The sequence below is a fragment of the Sus scrofa genome, chromosome 12, assembly GCF_000003025.6.
Source record: "Sus scrofa isolate TJ Tabasco breed Duroc chromosome 12, Sscrofa11.1, whole genome shotgun sequence".
Lineage (NCBI taxonomy): Eukaryota > Metazoa > Chordata > Mammalia > Artiodactyla > Suidae > Sus > Sus scrofa.
Genome location: NC_010454.4, coordinates 47,103,881 through 47,126,450, shown reverse-complemented (window position 1 = coordinate 47,126,450; position 22,570 = coordinate 47,103,881). Strand labels below are relative to the sequence as shown.

Here is a 22,570-nt window from a genome sequence, read left to right as displayed (position 1 = left end):
CAGACTTTTCTTCGGGTTTTTCTGCTTGGCTAAACCCCTCACCTTAACAACATAAGCCGTGTTGATATCTGCTTTTGCCATGTTGAAGAAATTTAATTGGCATCTAACAGAAATTATCTGTTACCTTATAGAATCTTAAGAATTTTGAGCTGGAAGAACCTAAGCGAGCTTGTCACCTCACAAATGAGGAAACAGTGGCCCGGGGAGGCCAAGCCCAAGGGTCCAAAGTCTTCTTAGGGTCTTTGCTCAGCACTTTGCGGAGCAGTGATTTGAAGAGATCCAGAGTACCTTTCAATTGAAGTAGACATAAATGAACTGTCTTCCCCCCACATTTGTGCCCTGAAGAAGATAAAGACCAAGGTAAAACCCTGGCAAGTCCCAAGGGAGAGAAGCCAGTAATACTGAAGTTAATATACTGGTGCTCTGTGTTTGGCGCTCAGTGAAAATGATGCGATCCCAATCTATTCAAATTCAGGGCATCTGGCCCAGGAACTTTTATATAAGAACGACAACAACAACAAAACAGTCCCCAAGGCTGGACAGCATCTTGACCCAAAGCTAAGGGCCAGTACCACGGTAACACGGGAAGTCTGAAGCCGTGATAGTCCACCTCAATGGGTGGTTTGAAAGAGGAACCGCAGCCAGATTTCGTGTTTTTGGGAGCGCTGCTCCTCTGGACAAATTCCAGCAGTTGGCGGCACGTGGGAACGCCGTCTTTGGCCGGTGGAGAGCCCACTTCTTTTAAGACTCTCATTTGGAAGCAAGGGTGCTTCACAGACAAGCCAGGCCGGCAGGTGGTCGCAAGCCCGCTCGCCCTCTGCCTCCTGCCCGCGGAGATGCCCCCCGCCGGGCCGCGCCCCTGCCCCTGCCCCGCCGGCGCGCCCCACCCTGTGGTCGGGGGTCTGGACCCGGTGCCTTTCCTACCTGGTTTCTCCGGCCTCCCGCACCCCGCCCGCCTCGCCCGGGGCAGGGGAGGCGAGGAGGACCGTGGGCAGGAGCGGGGCAGTGCGTCTGCCAGGCGGGTCCCCGACGGAGGGGGAGGCGTCTGCGGTGACGGAACAGAAGCCCCGAGAGCCTCGGCGCAGCCTCTGCGGCCTCTGGCGGGCGACGGCCACTCGCGCGCCGCTGGTCGGGGGCGCAGCATCCGCGCACCCGGGGCCCGGCGGGCAGCAGCTCCCGCCGCAGCCCGCTCGCGGGCCGGCTGGCCGGGGAACCCGGGGAAGCCTCCCGGCCCAGGGGCGGCGGCGGCGAGACCCCGCCCCGCCCGGCCGGCCCGCGCCTATCGCGGTCCGCGGCCTGGTCACGAGGAGAGTGGCGCCGCGGGCTCGGGGCCAGCGCCCGGCGGCGGCCGGAGTCGCGGCGGGCCGGGGCCGAGGCGGGGGCGGAGGGCGGAGGATAGAAATAGGGGCGGGCGGGCCGCGCCAGTCCGGGATCCGCGCGCGCGGAGCCGACCGAGCCACGCCGAGGGAGCCGAGCGAGGCGGCCGTGCCCGAGCACCCATGCTGCTGCCGCTGGCCTGGGGCTCGCTCTTCTTCCCGGGGCTCTTCGGGCTCTGCACCTGGGGGCTTCGGCGCGCGCGGCCCGCCTGGACCTACAACGACTGCGTGATGATCAGCACCAGGTACCCGGCGAGGCCGCGCCGCCGCCCGGCTGCCCGCCCCCGCTGCTCCCGCCCGGCGCCGAGCCCAGGGCGGAAAAGGGGGGCGACAGGAAGCGAGGGGGCTGCCTCCTGGGTTCTCGCCCCCTCTGCGGCGCCGTCCGCAGCGCTCCGAAGACCCTGTGCGTCCTGCCCCGGAGGGAGGGAGGGAGGAGGACGAGGAGGAGGCTGGAGGGTGGGGGGCTGCCGGCGCTGCTGAGCATCGCGCGGATGTCTCCCGGCTTCCGACATCTGCCAGCTGCTTTGGGGATCAGGAGCGCGGCGGCGGCCCTGCCGTTCTCCGCGGTGCCCTGACAGCCTCGGGGAGAGTCAGGTTGAAGAGTTCTGGCTTAACGCGGTCCACAGGACTGGACTGAGCGCGCCCCGCCCCACACCCCTTTTTTCCTTTTCTGCCGCACATTAGGCTGGTTTCTTCGGTGCAGGCTGTGTTGGCCACCGGGTCTGGGATCATCATCATCCGCTCCTGTAGCAACGTGGTCACCGACAGGTAACATCCGATGCCGGGTGAAAGCTGTTCGAATCACAGCGCTGAACTTTTTTCCAAGTTTCCACCTTTAGGTGGCTCACAGGCACTAGTTCTTTACCAGCATAGGTCCTCGGATAGCTGATTAGTGGGTGGAACTTGGGCACCATAGTTAGTTCCCTCCTCCTCTCCTTCAGCATTGCCCGCTCAGGAGAAACTAAACAGAAGAGATGCCTGAGAATGACAAGAGTCCAAGTCTGATTTAAGGTGGTGTATATAGGGTGTTGTGGTTCATTGATCCAAGTTCTTTGTGCAGTAGATAATTATTATTCAAGGGTGAATTGTTATGACTTCTGGTTCTTTTAAATGATCTCCCTGGTATAAGATCTCAGTGTTCTGAAGCATTCATTGGCCAAGATATGTCCAGTGTGGTTGGAAAGGAACAAATCCACCACCCCTTTCTTCTTGTCTTTCCTCATGGCTAAAGGCAATGAAGAGTTTTCTGGAGCTCTCAGAAAACACACTTGTGGGTTAGAGCATAGTCCAGAGGCAGGACAGAAAACACACATCCAGGGAAACACATCACGAAGATGGGACTGGTCTGCTTTGTATAGCATATAAACCTGAGCAACGAACGGTGCGCCCTCCTCACTTGAAAGCCACCCTTTTCTTCCGTTTCCTAGAATCCCCTTTGTCCCTCAGTCGAGTGATCCCCCTTCTCCTGTTGACTCAGCAAAGTGTCCTGCTTCTCACCTTTTGAGACTGGAATGGGAGGGGAGCCTGAGTGGGGCGTCTCTCTCACTGTGGTCCACAAATTTGGTGCCTGCCTCTTACTTGGGATTAATCTTGCCATCAGCACTGTCCTGCTTCTCTTCATTTGCTCCTTTTTAGACAAGCCAGCTATTGGTGATGAATTGTAGATGCCGAAAGAAGACAGGTTAAGTGACTTTGACTGCATACACCAAGGGCTAACAGCCTTTGCTTGGCTGGGTTCAATTTTTATTTTTATTTTTTTGCTTTTGTAGGGCTGTACCTGTGGGGCATATGAATTTCCCAGGCTACCGATCGAATCAGAGCTACAGCTGCCAGCCTACACCACAGCCACAGCAACACCAGTTCTGATCCATGTCTGTGACCTACACCACAGCTCACGGCAACGCTGGATCCTTAACCCATTAAGCAAGGCCAGAGATGGTACCTGCGTCCTCATGGATACTAGTCAGGTTCATCTCTGCTTCGCCACAACGGGAACGCCAGTTAAATTTTTTGTGTGTCTTTTGTCTTTTCAGGGCCGCACCCACGGCATATGGAGGTTCCCAGGCTAGGGGTCAATTGGAGCTGTTGCTGCCAGCCTATGCCAGAGCCACAGCAATGCCAGATCTGAGCCATGTCTGCGACCTACACCGCAGCTCACGGCAACGCCGAATCCTTGGCCCACAACCTCATGGTTCCTAGTCGGATTCGTTAACCACTGAGCCACGACGGGAACTCCCCCAATTTTTACTTTAATTGAGCACTTTTGGACTATGTAGCAGCCTTCCTCACTGCCCCCAGTTTGTCAAACTTGAAACCAGCCTCCTTTGCAGAGAGTAAACAAGGACAAACGCAGCCCCAGAGGACTAGCAGGAGCTGACTTCAGGGCAAGCAGCAGGCAGCCGCTAGACATTTTGGGAAAATGGATCTGGGCACTTAACTTTCAGTTCTGTAGCACTGTTGTGTTCTCCCCTCGAAGCTGTGTGACTTGGTGGCGTGAGCATGCTAGCAAATCTGAGTTTGGCTTTCAGGGTCCTCCTTTTGTGTATCTTTATGCCTTCGAATCTCTGCTTGCAAAATGGGAGCCAGGCACCACTTTCTGTGCCCTCTCCTTACCTGGATGCTCAAGGATGCCCTAAAGGCACCTGGACTGGCTGAAAAACAAGGCCCTGGGGGGTTCATATTTTGTACTCCAAATATTTTTCTATTATGTATCTTTTCATTTTGTGCCTTCAAATAGAATGTCTGTAGATAGGAGGGGGTATCTATTAATCCCCCCAAATTATATGCAGAATGTTGTCTGGGGCCAAGGATTTCATCAGCTTCTTAGATTCAGATCCCTGAAAGGGCTGAGAGTCATAGCTCTAGGCAATTTCTCAATGTAAGCACTTAAATTAGGTAGTACTTTTTACATTTAAAAAGACTTTCACACTTTTAGTTTTCTTATCTTCATATTACCTTTGTCAGGGAATTAAGACAAGGATTATCTTTTTTTTTTTTTTTAGGGCCACACCCATGGCACATGGAGGTTCCCAGACCAGAGTTCTGATCTGGCCTCCAGCCTATGCCACAGCCACAGCAATGCCAGATCCGAGCCATGTCTGCGACTTACACCACAGTTCTCAGCAACACCGGATCCTTAACCCACTGTGCGAGGCCAGGGATCGAACCCGCAACCTCATGGTTCCTAGTCAGATTCGTTTCCACTGCACCACGAGAGGAACTCCCAGGATTATCTTCATTTTATAAACAAAGCTAAAGTCTAGGCAAGTGGTAGCTAAAATTATAATCCAAAACGCTTGCTCATATGGTCTTCAGGGAATTCAACCATTTCAGCCACCATTTCACATCTTGTTGAAACTATGCGCAAAATTTTAAAACCCAAGGCACCACTCAAGGGGAGAGGTCAGTTATGTTTCAGTTGAGCTTTTAGTAGCTCTTTGTAGTTATTTCACTTGGAATTGCTTCAAGAAAGCAAAGGATACCACAGACAGGCAGCAGAATAAAAACTGCCCCCCCCCCCCTTTTTGCCTCTGTGGAACACGGCTAATTTGTCTGCATGTACATTGAGTATGCCGTTACTTGGTTGTGGATTTCATTGTTTATTCATGACTTAGTTATGCTGTGCTAAGTGTGGAATCATTCAGGAACAGACATGTGTGGCACCCTCCACATACTCCTCGTGTGGAAGCTCAGTGACCTGGCTCCTTAGGTGAGAGCACCTGACACAAAGGTACAACTACAGGCGGGAGGCCCCTGGCACACCATTTGTAGTCTCTGGGGTGTGGAGCCATTAACAAGCTTGCTGCAGGTGATTCTGATGGTCGTGCAGTTTGAAAATCACAAAACGAAACTGTTGCTTCTGCCTAATATTACATGGTGCTCAGGAAAACGTGCCTGACTCAGGGAACCTTATGTTCCTGGGCCAGTACATAATTTCAACTTAGATTTTTTTTTTTTCCACATATAGCTTCTATGGAATGATCCTTTATTTGGGGGACACAATTTTGGATATTATAGAGACCGCCCTTCTATACTGCTCCAGGACAGTGATTAAACTATCATTTTGACTCAGCACATATTGATTTGATCCCTCTGGACAACTCGAAGGGAACACTGTCTTTCGTCCTAGCTTCTCTCTTGGTATCTGATGGCTATAAGACAATCCTTGCGCTCTGGGCTCGCGGCCAGACAAATTTTTCTTAAGGAATGAAATTGGGTTTAGCTACAGAATTTTCACGAAAATGGCCAGGGCGGCTCTCCAGAAACACCTCCAAGTGGGGTTGCAAATGGATGCTAGAGGAAACTCCCAACTATTGAGTAAGACAGTGAAGTTAAACTGGAAATACTGCATTTGGGCCACCTTCCAAACCAGTTTCTTGGCGGGGCTGTTGAATCACTGGTAGAGATATCTGTATCAAAGTCAGCTTCGATCACAGAACACCGGAAAACCCATTACGAATGAGTAGCTAGGCCAGGCAAGCAGTGGCAGCAAGTGGCGGACACACGTGCTGCAGAGTGGGTTCTTGCTTTCTGCCTTTGACGCTTAGGTGTCTGCCCTGCGATTTGGAGAAGATCGTTCACTCTCCCCGCTGGTCAGTGTCAGCATCTTCACTGTAGAGCAGGTGGAGTAAAAACAGCTGACTGAGTACAAAGCTGAGGCAGATGGATTTAAGAAGCGGCTGGCTGGGAGCCTTCGCAATCGATGCCCACGTTTACCGCATGGACCGTCCGTATGCTCTCTTGCAGGCACTGGCTGGCCCGCGAATACGTCTGGTTTTTGATTCCCTACATGGTCTACGACTCCTACGCCATGTACCTCTGTGAATGGTACCGAGCCGGGGACCAGAGCAGCAGACAGCCCCTCACCATTTTCCGAAACTTCCTAAGTAAAAACCGCCTCATGATCACGCACCACGTGGTCATTCTGTGTGTCCTGGTGCCGGTTGCACAGGTAATGGCCTCCCGGGATGGCCACCGCGAGCTTGCTCCCTGGCGTCCCCTGTGTAATCCAGTATCCCGACCCTTGCCCAGGAGTCACGTCGCCCCTTGTCCTCCCTTTCCTCTGGCACCTGCTCCCCTCAGGCCACCGCTTCCCCAGTGAATCCCCCAGGCTCTGCGTGGGAAAAGGGGTCACATCTGAAATGTCTGTGGCCCTCTTCCCCAGCAACTTCCAGCCTGGTGATTCCCTAGCATTTGTCAAAGGCTCTGCCTTTCATTCGTACAGTATAAAAACAATATAAAATACTAAACAACATAAAAATCATTTTAAAGAAATGAGAGTAGCCCAGTCCACTGGTTATTTGCTCTAATAGTGCCCAGAGGGCCGGATGCATTATTTTGATGTCAGAAAAGCACAGACTCAAATAACCTCACAATTCCTCCCCAGATCCATTTTTTCCCATAGAAAACCCACCCAACACGGTAGAGAAATGGGAATGCTGAGGGGAAACTAGTGATTGCCGAGTCCCGACCAGGTGACAGACACTTGATTTAAAAACTCATAGCTTTCTAGTAATCATTAGAAATTATTAGAACTAATAAGTAGAAATTGTTCGCCCTACACCATAGATGAAGAATCTGGGGCTCTAAGAATTTGCTTACTATGGAATTCCCATTGTGGCACAGTGGAAACAAATCTGACTAGGAATCGTGAGGTTGAGGGTTCGATCCCTGGTTTCGCTCAGCGGGTTAAGGATCCAGAGTTGCCATGAGCTGTGGTGTAGGTCGTGGATGCAGCTCGGATCTGATGTTGCTGTGGCTGTGGGTGTAGGCCAGCAGCTGTGGTTCCAATTGGACCCCTAGCCTGGGCACCTCCATATGTCATGTGTGTGGCCCTAAGAAGCAAAAAAAAAAAAAGAAAAAAAAAATTTCCCCATTCAGCAGTACTAAGACACAGAGCGGCTATGCGATTCTGCTTTCGTGAAAGGAGAGGCAGAGTGTGTTGCTTTCTTTAACAAGTCTCTCTTGTGTTGGGACCCTAACATCTAGCACAGGGCCTGGCACATGTTTTGTGGAACTGAACTGCCCGAGTGCACCTGGCATGACTAAGTTGGATAGCCAAGGGTGGGCTGCAGGTGGACACTGAGATTCAGAGAAAGTTGGGTGTGTAATGCAGTCAGCGACGTGCAGTGGCCTCCGGACCCTGGGGATTTGAGCGCTGTTGCTACGGGGGCCGCAGAGTGGGAACTGCACTGCGCTGGCCCACTTCCCTTCCCCTTTCCTCCGTGGCACCCAGGGTATCCCTCTCATTAGCCCTCGCTAGGATCTTTCTTCCAGTGATTCCTTAACTTCTACTCCTTGTTCCCCATTCTCCCCTTTTCATCTGCAGAGGCTCAGGGGAGAGCTGGGGGACTTCTTTGTCGGCTGCATCTTCACAGCAGAACTGAGCACTCCATTCGTGTCGCTGGGCAGGGTTCTGATTCAGGCACGTATGAATGAAGGGGCGGCAGCAGCGCCACGGGAACGGGCTCTGCTTCTCCCTGGTAGATTGTGGGGTCTGGAGAAATCCCCTTAGTGCTGTGACTAGTGGGGCAGGAGACCCTTGAACAGACTTGAAGGTCCGTTGGTCCTCTGAGCCAATGGGGATAAAACTGTGTGTCTGATTCAAACTTGACCCCGTTCTTTATTTGTATCTTTCCTGGCCACAGACTCTCCCGCATCCATCGTTCCTGTACTCGGCCGGGTGGCTTAGGTGACATTTAACATCACTCCTGGAAAAAATACGAGGCTCTATGCGTAGAGAAATACCGCAGGGCTCAATTACCTTTTCCGCAAGGGTTGGAATCGTGGGCGCTCGGCCTTGACGTTGTGGGATTCAGGCCAGTGAGTCCTTGAAGGTGACCCTGCACTCTCGGTCCCTCTTTTGCAGCTAAAGCAGCAGCACACGCTGCTGTACAAGGTGAACGGAATCCTCACGCTGACCACCTTCTTCTTCTGTCGGATCCTCCTTTTCCCCTTCATGTACTGGTCCTACGGGCAGCAGCAGGGGCTGAGCCTGCTCCAAGTGCCGTCCAGGATTCCCTTCTACTGCAACGTGGCCAACGCCTTCCTGGTCGCTCCCCAGATCTACTGGTTCTCTCTGCTGTGCAAGAAGGCAGCCCGGCTCTTCAGTGCTCCCTCGGCCAAAAAGGATGGTTAGCTGTGAGTCAGGCAGGGTGGGCGCCTCCGCACACAGCTGCCTCCATCCACTCAGTATGCCACGGACCACATTCCAAACGGTGCCCTGGGGGACCTCAGCCTTTTGGGTATTGACAAGCAGATGGATCTGGGTTTTTCTAAAGAATATTCTTATTACCTCCCTGTTCTAACCTGCCCCTTTTGCAAAAGCACTTTTTTTCTTAGTAACAACTATTGGATCCTGTCCGACTTCCACTGACAGTCAAGTGGCTTTAATGCCAGGCTGAGGACCCTTCCTTGGGTCTTATCTCAAGGGCTCTGGGAGGCAGCAGCATGGGGTGTGATAGCTGGGCACCTGACGGTGGTGGCTCCAGACCTTTCCAACCACTCAGGGCAGTCCCACATCGACTGGGCCAGCACAAGCAGGCAGTGACTTGGTCCTTGAAATAATTCCTTGCGAGGCTGGCCTGGGGAAGCTGTTGTGGGTAGGTAGGTTTTATTGTTTACTAGGTAACCTGCTGGCCCTCTGCCTCATCCTTTCATCCATGTGCCAACATTGAATCCTCCTGCCGACCGACTTCCAATCAGAAGTCTCACTGGTGGGGTGGGGAAGGAGGCAGGGATGGGAGCCTGAAGCACCTGAGCAGGTAGCAAGGTCAACAGGTCAGCTCCTTCGCACGCTGCCTCGGTTAAGACCAAAGTCAAGCTTGTGAGCTTGCTGTAAACACGCCACAGATACCGTTCCCTTTCTGGTGTGTCCCTCAAGCCTTCTCACCGGATCGACACACGCAGGATGCTCTTGTGAAAACTCCAGGGTAACAGCAAGTGACAGCTACTGCACTATTTGCTGCGTAACCCCCCTCTTTGACATTGTCCTTCTCATATGAAGCAGAAAGGACTTCTGTACCCCAAACCCTGAGATATCTTAGCTAGACTGCCTCCCGATAAGCCAGAGCCTGTGGTCCAAAGCCTGCTCCTATCTGAGTTACCACCGCGTGGCCCCAGGAGGCTGGAGGGCAAGAGCGCAAGACAGCCCTGGCCGAAACCTGTCCTTGGACGGACTTCTTCACCTGCCATTTGCAAAGAGGATACTCTGGTGCCAACACTAAATGTCCCTTAACAAGGATGGGGTTTAGAACCCGCTACCATGAAGTTTTTCCCCAAGAGGTAGTTAAAAAACTAGGTTTTTAAAAGTGCCTTTTACTTAATCCATTGTTGTTCGTGAACTTTTAAAGTACTGAATGTGTAACAGTGTCTTCGATTTTGACTATTTCAGTCTTTAATGGGTGCCATTTAAAAATCATAAAATGCTGTAATTTTTTTTACTGTTTTGTTTACCATCAGTGTATCCTGATAAATCACTCCTGTGGTGATTAAATTGCACTAATATTTTCCAACTCATTCTCGTTTGTGAAATACAGCCATACCAACTCTAAGATCCATCCTGTGACCCAACGTGAATGGCTGCCGTCTGCTCGTTTCTGGCCTGAGTTCTCATCTAAGCGGCAGGGGGGCCGGCTGCCGGGGCGGGGGATGTGTGAGCGCTTTCCAGCCTCCAGGAGGGCCTGACTCACACCTCTCTTGAACATGATCCTGTAATTCTGGTTCTGGGAAGACGAGGCAGCGTTCCAGAGTTCAGGCCCAGTGGAATCATGGACCTTTAGGCCCTTCTCTTCCCAGGTGAATCCCAACTAGGAGTCTGTCCGGAGGGCGCACAGCCAATGGGAGGCCGTGGAGCCAGCCCACTGCAGGGGGGGAGGAAACGTGCACAGGCCCTCGCTCTGACCGGGGCGTGGATCTGACCGGGACGGGGCTCCTCCTGTCCTTCCTGGCCTCCCAGGTAGACACCTTGCCGGCCAGTCCTCATAGCTCTGTCACAGATGCTGGGCACGTGAAATTCTCATTTTCACGCATCTTTGCACACCATCCCTGCTCCTGCTCATTCTTTAAACTGTGACAACCCATCCGAGGCAGAAGATAATTACACCCGTCCCCTACACACGCCTCAGCTGTGTTTACCAGGCAGTTTCAGCACAGGCCCTTGGGGATCCACTGAATGACGGGGGGGGCGGTCAACTCTGTGGGGCATCTTCTGAAGGTCATTGATCTGCCCCCCAACATCTCATGTTCTTGGTCCAACCCTCTCCTTTCACAGAGGCTGCAGGCCCTGGAGACACACCAATCACAGGGCCGCCTGGGGGCAGAGGAGGGTCCTTTCCGTAGTTGCTGCCCCTTCCAAGAGCCCTCAAACGACTCTTACAACGAGTCCCAGTACACAACACCGCCCTTGTGATGGGGCCACTTGGGTGGTTCCCCCTTTAGACTTACCTGCCAAACTCTCGGGTGGAGGCCAGTTACGATGCTGTTCCTCCCGGCCTGACCTGATCTTTAAGACGGGCTGAGCCCGAGTTCAGAGTGTGTTGCCGAGCCCAGACCACTGATAAGAAAGGCTCAAAAGAGGAAAGATGGGCGTTCCCTTTGCAGCTCAGTGGGTAGGAACCCGACACGGCATCCCTGACGATGCGGGTTTGATCCCTGGCTTCGCTCCGTGGGTTAAAGAACCGGGCGCTGCCGCAAGCTGTGGTGTTGGTTGCAAATGTGACTTGGATCTGGCGTGGCTGTGGCTGTGGCGTAGTCCCACAGCAGGTGTGGCCCTAAAAGGGCGGGGTGGGGGAAGGCGGTGGGGGGGGGAAGAAGAGGCAAGATGAAACTCCAGAGAGCATTTTATTATAATTTGTATGTTACAAATACCTAAGAAACTATTTTCTTTGCACTGCTACTGTCACATTTTTGGGCTTCTGTACAATGTCACGTACCTGGAAAGTTTGCGTTTCTCAGCTCAGGGCCTGCAGACCCCGCCAGGGTGAGGCCCAGCTATTTTCTGATCCCCGAGGTCAGAAGCTGCTGATCTTCTGCAGCAGGGTTTGGCGCCGCTCCTCAGGGGTGATGTTCTCGGCAATGGACTTTAAGAAGCGCTGCTCGTTGACTTTCTGGAGCAAGGAGCTAACGGAAGGGTTGGTCTTGCTCAGGGTCTCGTAGCAGGTGAGGATCTCCAAGGCCAGAACGTAGAGTGGTTCGCACAGCTCTTGGTGGAGCATGGCCATGATGTGCAGGACATGGCAGAACACCTGCGTGTAAAAAAAGAGGGCTTCCTGGCTCAGGTCCTGCTCTTGTCCTTGGGCCCAAGGGCCAACGGACTGGATCAGCCTCACTGAGTCCAGAAGGCCGGTCAGGCTGTTACACAGGAGCCTGACCACGTGGCTCCAGCCTTCCAGGGGAAGCCAGTTCCGACAACTCTGGCTGCAGAGAAACTGGAAAGCTCTCAGCAAGAGTACAGAGAGCTGGAGCTCCTGGGCAAAGGGCTTCAGGTTGAGCAGCGGAACGAACTGAATGTACTCCAGGCTGTAGGGGACGTGCAGGAGCTGCTTCTCCAACAGTCTCCTGGTCAGCTGGTTGAGGCACTGCCACTCCTGGGGGCTGCACCAGGGCATGACCTGCACCAGGGCCACCAGGAAGCCCTTGCTGAACAGCCTGACCTCCTCGGGGTTGCCCACGTCGACCACCAAGAGGGCGAGCATCCGCTCCGAGATGCCGCTGGAGGTGCAGCAGCTCTCCATCCAGGCAAGGAGGCCCGTGCCCGGCCCGTACCCGGGGTGGGCCTGGGAGGTCCACTCGTCCTCGGAGAGCTTACAGATCTCAAAGAGCGTGGCTGGCACCTCGCACTTGAAGTGGCCCTGAAAGAAGCCCTTCAGTCGCAGGCCCACCGTCCAGTCCAGCTGCTCCAGCTTCCGGTGGAGCCAGGACAGGGACTTGACCCAGGTGTCGGGGGAGAAGGTCTCGGCGTTGGCCAGGACCACCTCGCAGAGCAGCTCCAGGATGTGGATCACGAGGTCCTTCCCGTCCGGAGGGAGGCACCGCTTCTCCCTGGGGAGCTGCCAGTACTTGCTGAAGCCATCCAGGAGCTGGCAGAGGCTGACGATGAGCGGGAACGGAGAGCAGGTCTGCAGCCAGTAGTCCTCCAGGCACGCGTGCGCTTCGAGGGTCTGGATGAGGATCCGCAGGCTCAGGTCCACCTCCCTGACATCCAGCATCAGGAAAGGCAGCACGAACTCCTTCAGCACCTCGTCGGGCTCGAGGAGAGCCGCGACTGGAATCCCCTGCGGCTTCGCGGGACTCGCCAGGCAGCTCAGGAGCTCCAGAAACTGCTTCTCTTCCCTGGGCGTGGAGAACTTCGTCCAGACGGTTTCCTTGAGGCAGGACACCACGAAGGTGGGGGAGGGGTCTGGACCCTGCTCTTCCGTGAACCTGAGGGCGGGGAAGGCGGTGAGGATCTGGGCCAGGAACCTGTGGGTGCCGAGGTTGACCACGGCCATGCCACACAGCTTCTTGACCGTGACCTCCGGGTGCAGAATCACCAGGCGGGCCACGGAAGCCACGGCCTTGGCCAGGCCCTGCTCAGAGGCGCTCTGCGCCAGCTGGTTGAAAGTCGTGTTGAGGTCCTCCTGAAAGCCCTCCAGGTGAGCCAGCAGCTTCTCCGAGAGGCCCTTGCGCCCCCAGGAAAGCAGGACGCCCGAGAGGACTTTGTTCTTGTCCGGCAGCGAGAGGTGCGCGTAGCACTCCAGGGTCAGGGCGATCACTTGCTTGACCTGAGCCTCGGGGACGGCCCCGTCTGCCGTGCTGACGTCCGTCACCGTTTCCAGCAGCTTCAAAACCAGGCCCGGCTCTCGGAAGAGAGCCCGGTTGTTCACCAGGCAGGCCAGCCACGCGTCCGAGAAGGCCCACTTCCTCTCGGAAGCGAAGATGTAGCACATTTCCATGTGCCGGTCCATCTTCTGCTCGATGATGGCCATGGCGATGGAGGCGGCGATGTCCTTCTCGAAGCCCTTCTTCCCCAGCACCCGGTTCGTGCTCTTCAGGAAGGCCCCCACGCACTCCGCCAGCTCGGAGCCCACCTGCCTCTCCTCCTTGGACAGGCTGCTGGTGGCCAGGAAGAGCTTCAGGTTCTGGCTGAAGGACGTCAGGCTGTCACACAGCCGGTAGCTGTCGTAGCTGGTGCCCTGGCCGCTGCCCAGCATGGCCTGCAGCTCCTCCCCCCAGTCCCGCAGCAGGCCGCGCAGGAACTCGAAGCCCACGAACGTCGTCTCGCTGGGCAGCCTGGCCAGCGAGGTGAGGCTGATGTCCCGCTCGGCCTCCTTGACCTTCTCCGCCAGCGCCTGCTGGTGATACGGGTTCCGGGCGTCCGAGTTCCACACGGAGATCACCGTGGCCAGTTTGTCCAGATACACGGTCGCCGACACTTCCTGGGGGTCGTCCTCCGCCAGCGCGAACACGCTCAGCATGTCGGCCAGGTTGGCCAGCGTGCAGCACTTCATCCCGGGACACAGGATCCGACTTCGGATTTGCTTCAGCCCGGCGAGCAGCATGGCCAGCAGGGGCATGGTAGGACACACGTCCGGGTCCGACTTAAACCTCTTGGGAGGGTGGGAGAACTCATCCGAAGAGGACAGGTACTTATGGGCCATTGTCCGGAACTGGGAGAGCAGGGGGTCCTGCTGATCGTCCTTGTGCTTCATCATTTCCCACCAGACGTCGAGGAAAAAGGCCACGTCCTTTGAAGACGTGTCGACAGCCATGTGCTCCAAAAAGCGCTCCAGTTCGGCGCGGCAGACGGCGGTGGGCAAGGCCAGCAGGAGCTGGATAAAGAGCCCGGACGCTTCCAGGGACTTGAGCAGCTCGAAAAGGACCGTGTGATTGATGGCGGGGATCATGTTGCCTACGGAGAAGAACACGTCCTCCTGCCACCGAGCTTCGGTGTCGGAAGGGGTGGCGGGGTAGGGCTGAAGAACCTTGGCCCAGATGATGATCAGGGCCTTCTTCTTCCAGGCGAGGGGCTGGGAGTGCGCCGTGGCCGCGGAGATCTCCCTCAGAGCCTCCACGATGGGCCGCCCGACGTGCTCCCAGTCAGACTTGGTCAGTTCTGCCAGAGCTTTGGGGTGGAAGAGCTGCTCGGCCAGCAAGAAGCCCCCGTGCAGAATAGTCATTTCTTCACAGATATTCAAAGGTCCTGCACAGACACAAGCCGAACAGGACGGAATGTGGTAAAAATGTTCAGAACAGCAAGCAGAGGTCAGAGGGAAAGACGGCACTTAATCGGGGGCTGTCGTGATTCGCCTTAGAGATAAGGGGTTTAAATGAAACCAGTAGGAGAGGGGGAAGAAGGGGTCAAAGAGCCACTGCAGGGGCTCCCGCCATGGCTCAGTGGTTAACGAACCTGACTAGTATCCATGAGGACTCGGGTTCGATCCCTGGCCTTGCTCAGTGGGTTAAGGATCCAGCATTGCTGTGGCTGTGGTGTAGGCTGGCGGCTACCCCTAGGCTGGGAATCTGCATATGCCTCAGGTGGGGCCCTTAAAAAAAAAGTCCTTCCTCCAGTGAGCCTTGAAGAACTTAGCAAGGAAGACATCTTGGGATGTTTAATTAGACATGGGTTTAAATCCTAGCTCAGCCATTTAAAAGTGGTATGATCTTGGACAAAATACTTCTCTGAGCTGCCCTTCTGCTTACGTGGGGATAATACCAACTTCACATTAGGACTGCGAAGACCAAAGAGGACATGCCAGTCAAGCCCTGGGCACTACTGGCTTCTGATCTCATCTCCCAGGGCTGCTGAGGGTCAAGTAAGACACAGCTACAATCAGACTCTGGCTACAAAGAGCCTGATTAAGGGCTCACTAAACACTGGTTCCCTCAAACCTCTCCACTGTTGGCAGGACCCGATGAATTGTCTCTCTTCTTTGCCTCCTCCAGCTCAGAAAAAGCAAAGGACATGGGTCTCTCTCAAGTATATCTTCTCTGGCCCCGAAACGAAATCAAGAGCATGAATACGGCTCACCCCCGACCCCTCTCCCCTTCCCTAGTGCCCCTTCCTCAGTCCTTCATGCCCCCAAGAACACATCTTCCCCACTTTCACAGGCCGGGAGTCAGCAGAGAGAATCTCGATTCCAGGAGACTCTGCTTAAGGGAGCAGCACTCCTAGGTGACCTACCCGTGAAGGAATCCACCCTGGGGCCCAGTGCCCGAGGCAGACCTGGGGGAGGGTTAGGCTGCTGAGGGGTCTCCCTGGGGGTTGCTGGCCCTTCTTTCTGGCTCAGGCTGCTCTCCCAGGGACCCGAAATATGCTCCCTTCTGACTGTCAATGTAATTTTACTGCATTATCTGCTCAGCTGAGATGTTTGGTCCTGAGACCAACTTTCAAGAGACAGTAAGTACATGTGCTACCTGAAGGAGTAAGTCTCAGAAGCAGTGAATGGCTGGGCAAATCCCAAACTGTTTTTTCACTACAGGTTAACTGGTGCTTGTGATCACCCACTCCTTATGTTAATATTAAGGGCTTACTCGGTACCAGGCACTGTGCTAGTTGGTGTGTTAAGATCTCTTTTAATCTTCAACCTTTTGAAGACCGTTCCTGTTTTGGAGGTGGAAACATTTAGGACTGAAACAAGCTGCCCAGGATGCGGGAACTACAAAGCGGTGGGGCTGGGACAGATCACCACAGCTGCAGGGCTCCAAACTCTTCCTACTCTACCCTCCCCCGCTGCTGGGGACAGCGACCTGAACGCTTCTCTACAGCCCAATACCGGCACATCTTGGAAAGCCTCACCCCAGCTCTCCCAGAAGTCTCCTGGTCTAATGCCCTTAAAAGCACGTCCAGGTTGGGGGGGGGGGGGGCAGGGCAAGGAGCCGCCGATTTAGACTAGCTCCCCGCTCCCAGACTTTGACTCTGAGGAATCCAGATGCACGAGCCACCTCCGCTGCTACAAACGGTCCCCACAACTGCCGGTGTGAAAAACGCTAGCTCTGCGCCAGGTACCCGACCGGACACTGTACACAAGCGACCTCGGTGAAAACTTCCCCAAACTCTCTGAGGCGGATACGATATCGTCACCACGTTTTATCTATGAAGACCTCAAGACCGTAAGAAACTTGTTCAGGAACTTACTAAACGTCCAATAAATGAAACCGCCGGGGCATCAGGGATCCCCCGGGGCATCCTCCTCGCCCGACCTTTTCCTAAGCACGTGCCCGAACCCGTCCGCTCCCGGGAACGCTAACTTCACATCCGCTTGGCCCGCAGTCGGCAAGAGGCGGGCCGAGACGCCGCGGGGCCGGGGCTGGAGCCCGGCCGCTCCGACCCCGGTCTCCGGGACACCCCCGCCCTCTCAAACCCCTCCCTGACCCGGAGGTCTCCCTCAGCCAGGACCCGCTCAGCACTGCGTGGTCGCCGGTTGGGGGACGCGGCTCTCGCGGGCCCGGGACAGGGGAGCCAAACACCCACCTAGGTCCATGGCGGCGATGCTGGCGGCCTGGCGGCGGCGCGAGCCACCCCTCTCCCGCCCGGGAGCAAGGGCGGCGCAGGCGTCACAGCACAATGGCAGGCGCCGGGGGGCGGGACAATGGGCCGCGTGTCGGCCCCCGCCCTCAGTCTCAGCTCGGGTTCCACGCGGTTTCTCCGCCGACCTCTGTCGCTCAGCGTGTCCGCGGCGTCGGGACCGCCAGGCCCACAGCGCCCCCTATCGGCCCCAGCCCTCGACGCAGCCAACAGGCAAGTACCCACGCTTCCGTCCCCACGGCGAGCCCCGCCCCTTCCTCTCCCCAGGCCCCGCCCCCAAGGCGCCCGCCCCTCCCAGTCCTGGCTCCGCCTCGCCAAGCGTCTGTGCTCTCAGGCTCCTTCTCCCTGGGCCCTAGTGAGTCCCACCCGCTAGTTACATCGTAGCCCCGCGTTCTCCCGCATGCAGTTATCCGCTGATCTGTCGCACACGGCTCACCCTCACTGAACGCCCCTCCCCAAGCCGCCCACTAACTTGCACAGGCGCACCATGCCCTGAAAGGCTTCCTCCTCCGCAGAGGGTCTCTCTCAGAACCCCCTGGCCCCTCAGCAGTCCGCCTTCAGACAGCAATAGCTGCTCCATCATTTTCTGGCATCAAAGACGCCTTTGAAACGTCAATGAATTGACCTCCTCCTTATAAAATGAGCCAAAATACTTGGGCAGATCTAATTCAATAGGGCCTGATTTGCAATCTATGAAAACACATTTGATTTCCCACTGAGGAAACAAGTATTCTATGTTCTTCCCACACATTGCCCTGTCTCCCTTTCTCCCTTTCCCTCCTTCTCAGACTTAATCACCAACCTCAAGTGTTTCTAACTTTCCATCCAACAGCTTCCAGCGCCAGATAACATCTAGAAAAGACAGAGGGGCCCAGCCTCAGCTCTCCCAATGTGCCAAGTGGAGTTTGAGATGGCCTGCGCTGCCATCAAGCAGTTGAAGGGGCCAGTGAGTGATAAGGAGAAATTGCTGGTGTACAGCTTCTACAAACAAGCCACTCAGGGCGACTGCAACATCCCTGCCCCTTCAGCCACTGATGTGAAAGCCAAGGCCAAGTGGGAGGCATGGAATGGGAACAAAGGGATGTCCAAGATGGACGCCATGAGGCTCTATGTTGCCAAAGTGGAAGAACTGAAGAAAAACGAAGCCGGTTAGGGAGGACAGAGTGTCACACAGAATGAAGTAGCATGGTTCCTCTGGTAGGGAATGGGGCTTCTTAAAAGACCTTGCTGGGGGAAATGTCCTGAAACCCTAACAAACCAGAGCTGAGACATCAATAAATCACTTAAACTGCATGAGTGATTGTCTGCTGCTGGAAAACTGATGAATTCAAAGCGACTATGAGAGTCCTGGGGAGATATCCAACATGTATAAAAAGAATCTATCTTGGGAGTTCGTGTAGCAGTGCAGCAGAAATGAATCCGACTAGGAACTATGAGGTTGCGGGTTCGACTCCTGGCCTTGCTCAATGGGTTAAGGATCCAGCACTGCCATGAGCTGTGGTGTTGGTCGCAGGTGCAGCTTGGATCTGGCATTGCTGTGGCTCTGGTGTGGGCCAGCAGCTGCAGCTCCGATTAGGCCCCTAGTCTGGGAATCTCCATGTGCCTCAGGTCAAAAAGGACAAAAGACAAAAAAAAAAAAAAAAAAAAAAAAAGAATCTATCTCTCCTGGGAGTTCCCTTTGTGGCTCAGTAGTTAATGAGCCCGACTAGGATCCGTGAGGATGAAAGTTCAATCCCTGGCCTCGCTCAGTGGGTTAAGGATCCAGCATTGCCGAGAGCTGTGGTGTAGGCTGCAGACACAGCTCGGATCCCATGTTGCTATGGCTGTGATGTAGGCTGGCAGCTGTAGCTCTAATTCAACCCCTAGCCTGGGAATTTCCATGTGACTCCGGTCCGGCTCTAAAATAGACAAAAAATAATGAAAAAGAATATCTTTCCTTTAGGGACAGTTCCATCCAAACTGGCTTTCTGTATGATTTTGAGTAAGGAGCTCCCATCCTTTCTATTCTCAGAGCATGTGTAGATATTTGGCAGGAGCGGAGGAGCTGGGGGAGAATCGTGCTTTGAAAATGCTCATGAGACCATTCTTCAGAAGCTGAGCCTCTGGGGTTGAGGCGGAGAAGGAAGGAGAGGAGGCTAAGGCCCCTTATCTCATCCGAGGTTGTCTAGTCACTACTAACCCAACATTACTGAGGGGAAAGGGGCTCTGTCTTCCAAAAAGCTAAAGTCAAATCCTACTACCCAAAGCCCCTACTGAACACAGGCCTGATGAGATGAATGTTTTGAGGGAAGTCAATTTTTTTTTCTTTTTTTGGTGGCACCCTCGGCATATGGACGTTCCTGAGCCAGGGATAGAATCCAAGCCAGAGCTGCAGCCTTCACAGCTCTGGCAACACCAGATCCTTAATTCACTGTGCCACAGTGGGAACTCCGAGAGAAGCCAAACTTTAGTGAAGTAATTGATGAACTGATGCATCCCAACACAGCAGTTGAGAAACCCTGGAACAGATGGTTTCAAAATCCCAGCCTCTAAAACTCACTTAAAGCTATGCAATCAAAATCTTCACAGGACTACTCCCTTAGCTAACTGTGGTCTCTGCTTGGGGATGTTTGTGGGACAGTATGTACACATGTGTAAATGGGGTTTGTTTTAGGAGCACAGTGCATCCCTTGACCTGTGCAAGGGCCCAGCTTCTCCTCCAAGCGTCACCACAGAGGCATCAATGCACAGTGGTGCACTGGGATATGGAGTGCTACGTGGTACTATTAAAGACATTTCAGGGAAAACTGTCTGCTGTGGCATAGAATTTCTAATACTTTCCTCAATTAAAAACTATTTTCACAGCTCATGACATCATGTCAGCTCCAGTTCATGCAAGACCTATTAAGCAATAGAAGAAACCACCATAGGAATTCCAGTAGTGGCTCGGAGGTAATGAACCCTAGTTCAATCCCTAGCCTTGCTCAGTGGCTTAAGGATCCAGCATTGCCATGAGCTGCAGTGTAGGTTGCAGACATGGCTTGGACCTGATGTTGCTGGGGCTGGGGTGTAGGCCGGCAGCTGCAGCTCCAGTGTGACCCCTAGCCTGGTAACTTCCACATGCCATGGGCGCAGCCCTAAAAAGACAAAAAAAAAAAAAAAAAAGAAACAACCATAAATAAGAATTCGGAGGATAAAAGAAAGCAAATTTCACCAGATATCTTCAAGATCCTACATTCCTGTATTTGCAGGAAATTGCTACAGACTTAAACACATTACTTAAGAATGAAGTATACTCAGGATACCACAGTGGCTGAAAAACTCTTCCTTATAAGCATTGGGCATCCTTTGGAAGATATCATGAACACATCTTGATGCTTTTAGGACCACATTTCACATTAAATGCGAATGAATGTTAAAAATAATGATAGAACAACTCTTTCCAAAATATGATTTTGATTGAGGAGCTGTAAGTATAGCCATACCATTCTGCAAATCATTATGAAACCAGATAAAGTGAAACGGTACCACAATTAGGACTGTAAACAGCAACTGCAGAATGCATTATTACAAAGAAACAGAAAAAAGCAAAGCATAGTGTACACAGTGTGCTGAGTTTTGTGGCAAAGAAGGGAGAAAATAAGAATATATTTGTTTGCCTAATGAGGAGAAGGCAGGGCGAATGGGACTGATGGGGCAGGTAGGAGCAAGACTTTTCCGTGAGTACCTTTTCATACTGATTTGATTTTTCTGGCCACACCCAAGGTGTGCAGAAGATCCCAGGCCAGGGATGAACCCACACCACAGGATCCTTGAACCATTAGGCCACCAGGGAACTCGGTATTATTTTGATTTTTGAACCAATGACTCCATTACCTTATAAAGAGGTCTGAGGCAAGGGCACTTCTTTACTGCTCTTTAAGGAGTAAATTTCCTACAGATTTCCCAAGGGTGAAGGTAAGAAATCTTAGACGGAACTGAAACTTTTCATTAACTCTTACCATAAATTTCAGTGGTAAGTTGGAGCCCTCTTGAAAACTCGCCTACATCACAATGACACTGTGGGTTAGGTGAGCTGGGCAGAAAGTCACATTTAGGAACATGGAATGTCCATGGCTTTGCTAATTCCACCAAGACACCAGGCAGATACAGGTTTCATACTAACTCTCCGGGCTAACCTAGAATGCCTACAACATAGCTGTTCTCAATCTCTCTGGGTTTAAACCCAAGAGATATTCAAACTTAATATGCTAAGACCAGGACCACAACCCAAGTCAAAAAGCCAAGTGACTTCTCTGAAAATACAATTCTGGAGATACCAAAGAACTTTTGAACCTCATCTGTTTAAAAACAACAGCTTGGGGGAGTTCCCACTGTGGCACATTGGAAATGAATCCAACTAGGAGCCATGAGGTTGCAGGTTCGATCCCTGGCCTTGCTCAGTGGGTTAGGGATCCAGCACTGCCTGGAGCTGTGGTGTAGATTGCAGGCACGGCTCAGATCCTGTGTTGCTGTGGCCCTGGCAGAGGTGGGCAGCTATGATTCTGATTAGATCCCCTAGCCTGGGAACCTCCATGTGCTGTGGGTGCAGCCCTAAAAGGATAAAAGACTAAATAAATAAATAAACAAACAAATAAATAAATAATAAAAATAAATAAAAATACCAGCTTGGGCAAAACCATTGTTAAACCCTATTTTGTAGTCGATCATACTATCCCCAGAGGTGGGAAAGTAATCATAACTACTGGTTTAAAATTACTAAAAGCCCTCCGCAGAGTTAATTTTTTTGGTTGCTTTATAAAAGGCCAAAGTGGCACAGTAAATGGTTTTAGGATGGACAAAATATGAAAGACTGCAATGAGATAAATAAAAGGAGGCTGATGTCAGAAAGGTAAAACGTCCCAGGAGGTGAACAGCATTCAGTTCTATCATGCATGGCTGTACATTTAAGAGAAAAAATCAGGATGTTCCAATATAAGAGAAGCAGATAAAGAGGACTCTATTGTGTGTCTAGTACTTACATAAACTGCTTGTTTTACTGTAACAAACTTAGAAGGTCATATCCCAGCAGCCTAATACACTGGGAAAAGTACAGTTGTTTTTCTCAGGGGAACCATATTACTAGAAATGAACATAAAGAATTACTTACTTACTAGTTCCCATCATGGAGCAGGAGAAATGAACATAAAGAATTACTTACTTAACTAGTTCCCATCATGGAGCAGGAGAAAATAATCTGACTAGGAATTGTGAGGTTGCAGGTTCAATTCCTGGCCTCGCTCAGTGGGTTAAGGATCCGGCATTGCCATGAGCTGTGGTATAGGTCACAGATGTGGCTTGGATCTGGCATTGCTGTGGCTACGGCACAGGCTGGCAGCTGTAGCTCCAATTGGACCCTTAGCCTGAGGACCTAGTCAAAATTCATACAGTAATTTCCCCACACACAGGAAAAAAGTGAACCAGTATATATATATACAGGAACATATATAGTTTGGTTGGCTTTGAAACTCATAAATAGTTACCAAGAGAATTTAAGCTGAATGAAAAATGCTGAGGAGCTGGGAAAGGATTTTTTTTCCCTCTCAGGGAAGGTAAGATCACCCTATCAGAAGGTGAGCAGAAACTTGCTCTGAAATTTCCATACCCCACCTTGCCAGCAAGGGAGAAGAGCGGAGGTCCTGACTTACAAGTCCTTTCAGGTGTATGATGC

The 22,570-nt window shown here is 53.0% G+C and overlaps 2 protein-coding genes across 4 annotated transcripts; one reads left to right on the top strand and one right to left on the bottom strand.

Moving 5' to 3' along the window:
* Nucleotides 928-9,928, top strand: FAM57A (family with sequence similarity 57 member A). Of its 2 annotated transcripts, XM_003131817.5 has the most exons (5): nt 928-1,621; nt 2,061-2,144; nt 6,123-6,327; nt 7,705-7,800; nt 8,245-9,928. In XM_003131817.5, exons 1-5 carry the CDS (start codon nt 1,500-1,502, stop codon nt 8,512-8,514), a joined length of 777 nt encoding a protein of 258 aa, XP_003131865.2. In that variant the 5' UTR covers nt 928-1,499; the 3' UTR covers nt 8,515-9,928. The 2 variants fall into 2 exon arrangements, with proteins under 2 accessions (XP_003131865.2, XP_020923190.1); XM_021067531.1 differs by lacking the exons at nt 6,123-6,327; nt 8,245-9,928 and having other exon boundaries at nt 7,705-7,762.
* On the bottom strand, nt 9,752-17,093 carry GEMIN4 (gem nuclear organelle associated protein 4). Of its 2 annotated transcripts, none has more exons than XM_003131811.5 (2): nt 16,828-17,093; nt 9,752-14,556 (listed from the first exon to the last, which is right to left on the bottom strand). In XM_003131811.5, exons 1-2 carry the CDS (start codon nt 16,835-16,837, stop codon nt 11,387-11,389), a joined length of 3,180 nt encoding a protein of 1,059 aa, XP_003131859.3. In that variant the 5' UTR covers nt 16,838-17,093; the 3' UTR covers nt 9,752-11,386. The 2 variants fall into 2 exon arrangements, with proteins under 2 accessions (XP_003131859.3, XP_020923186.1); XM_021067527.1 differs by lacking the exon at nt 16,828-17,093 and adding an exon at nt 16,492-16,821.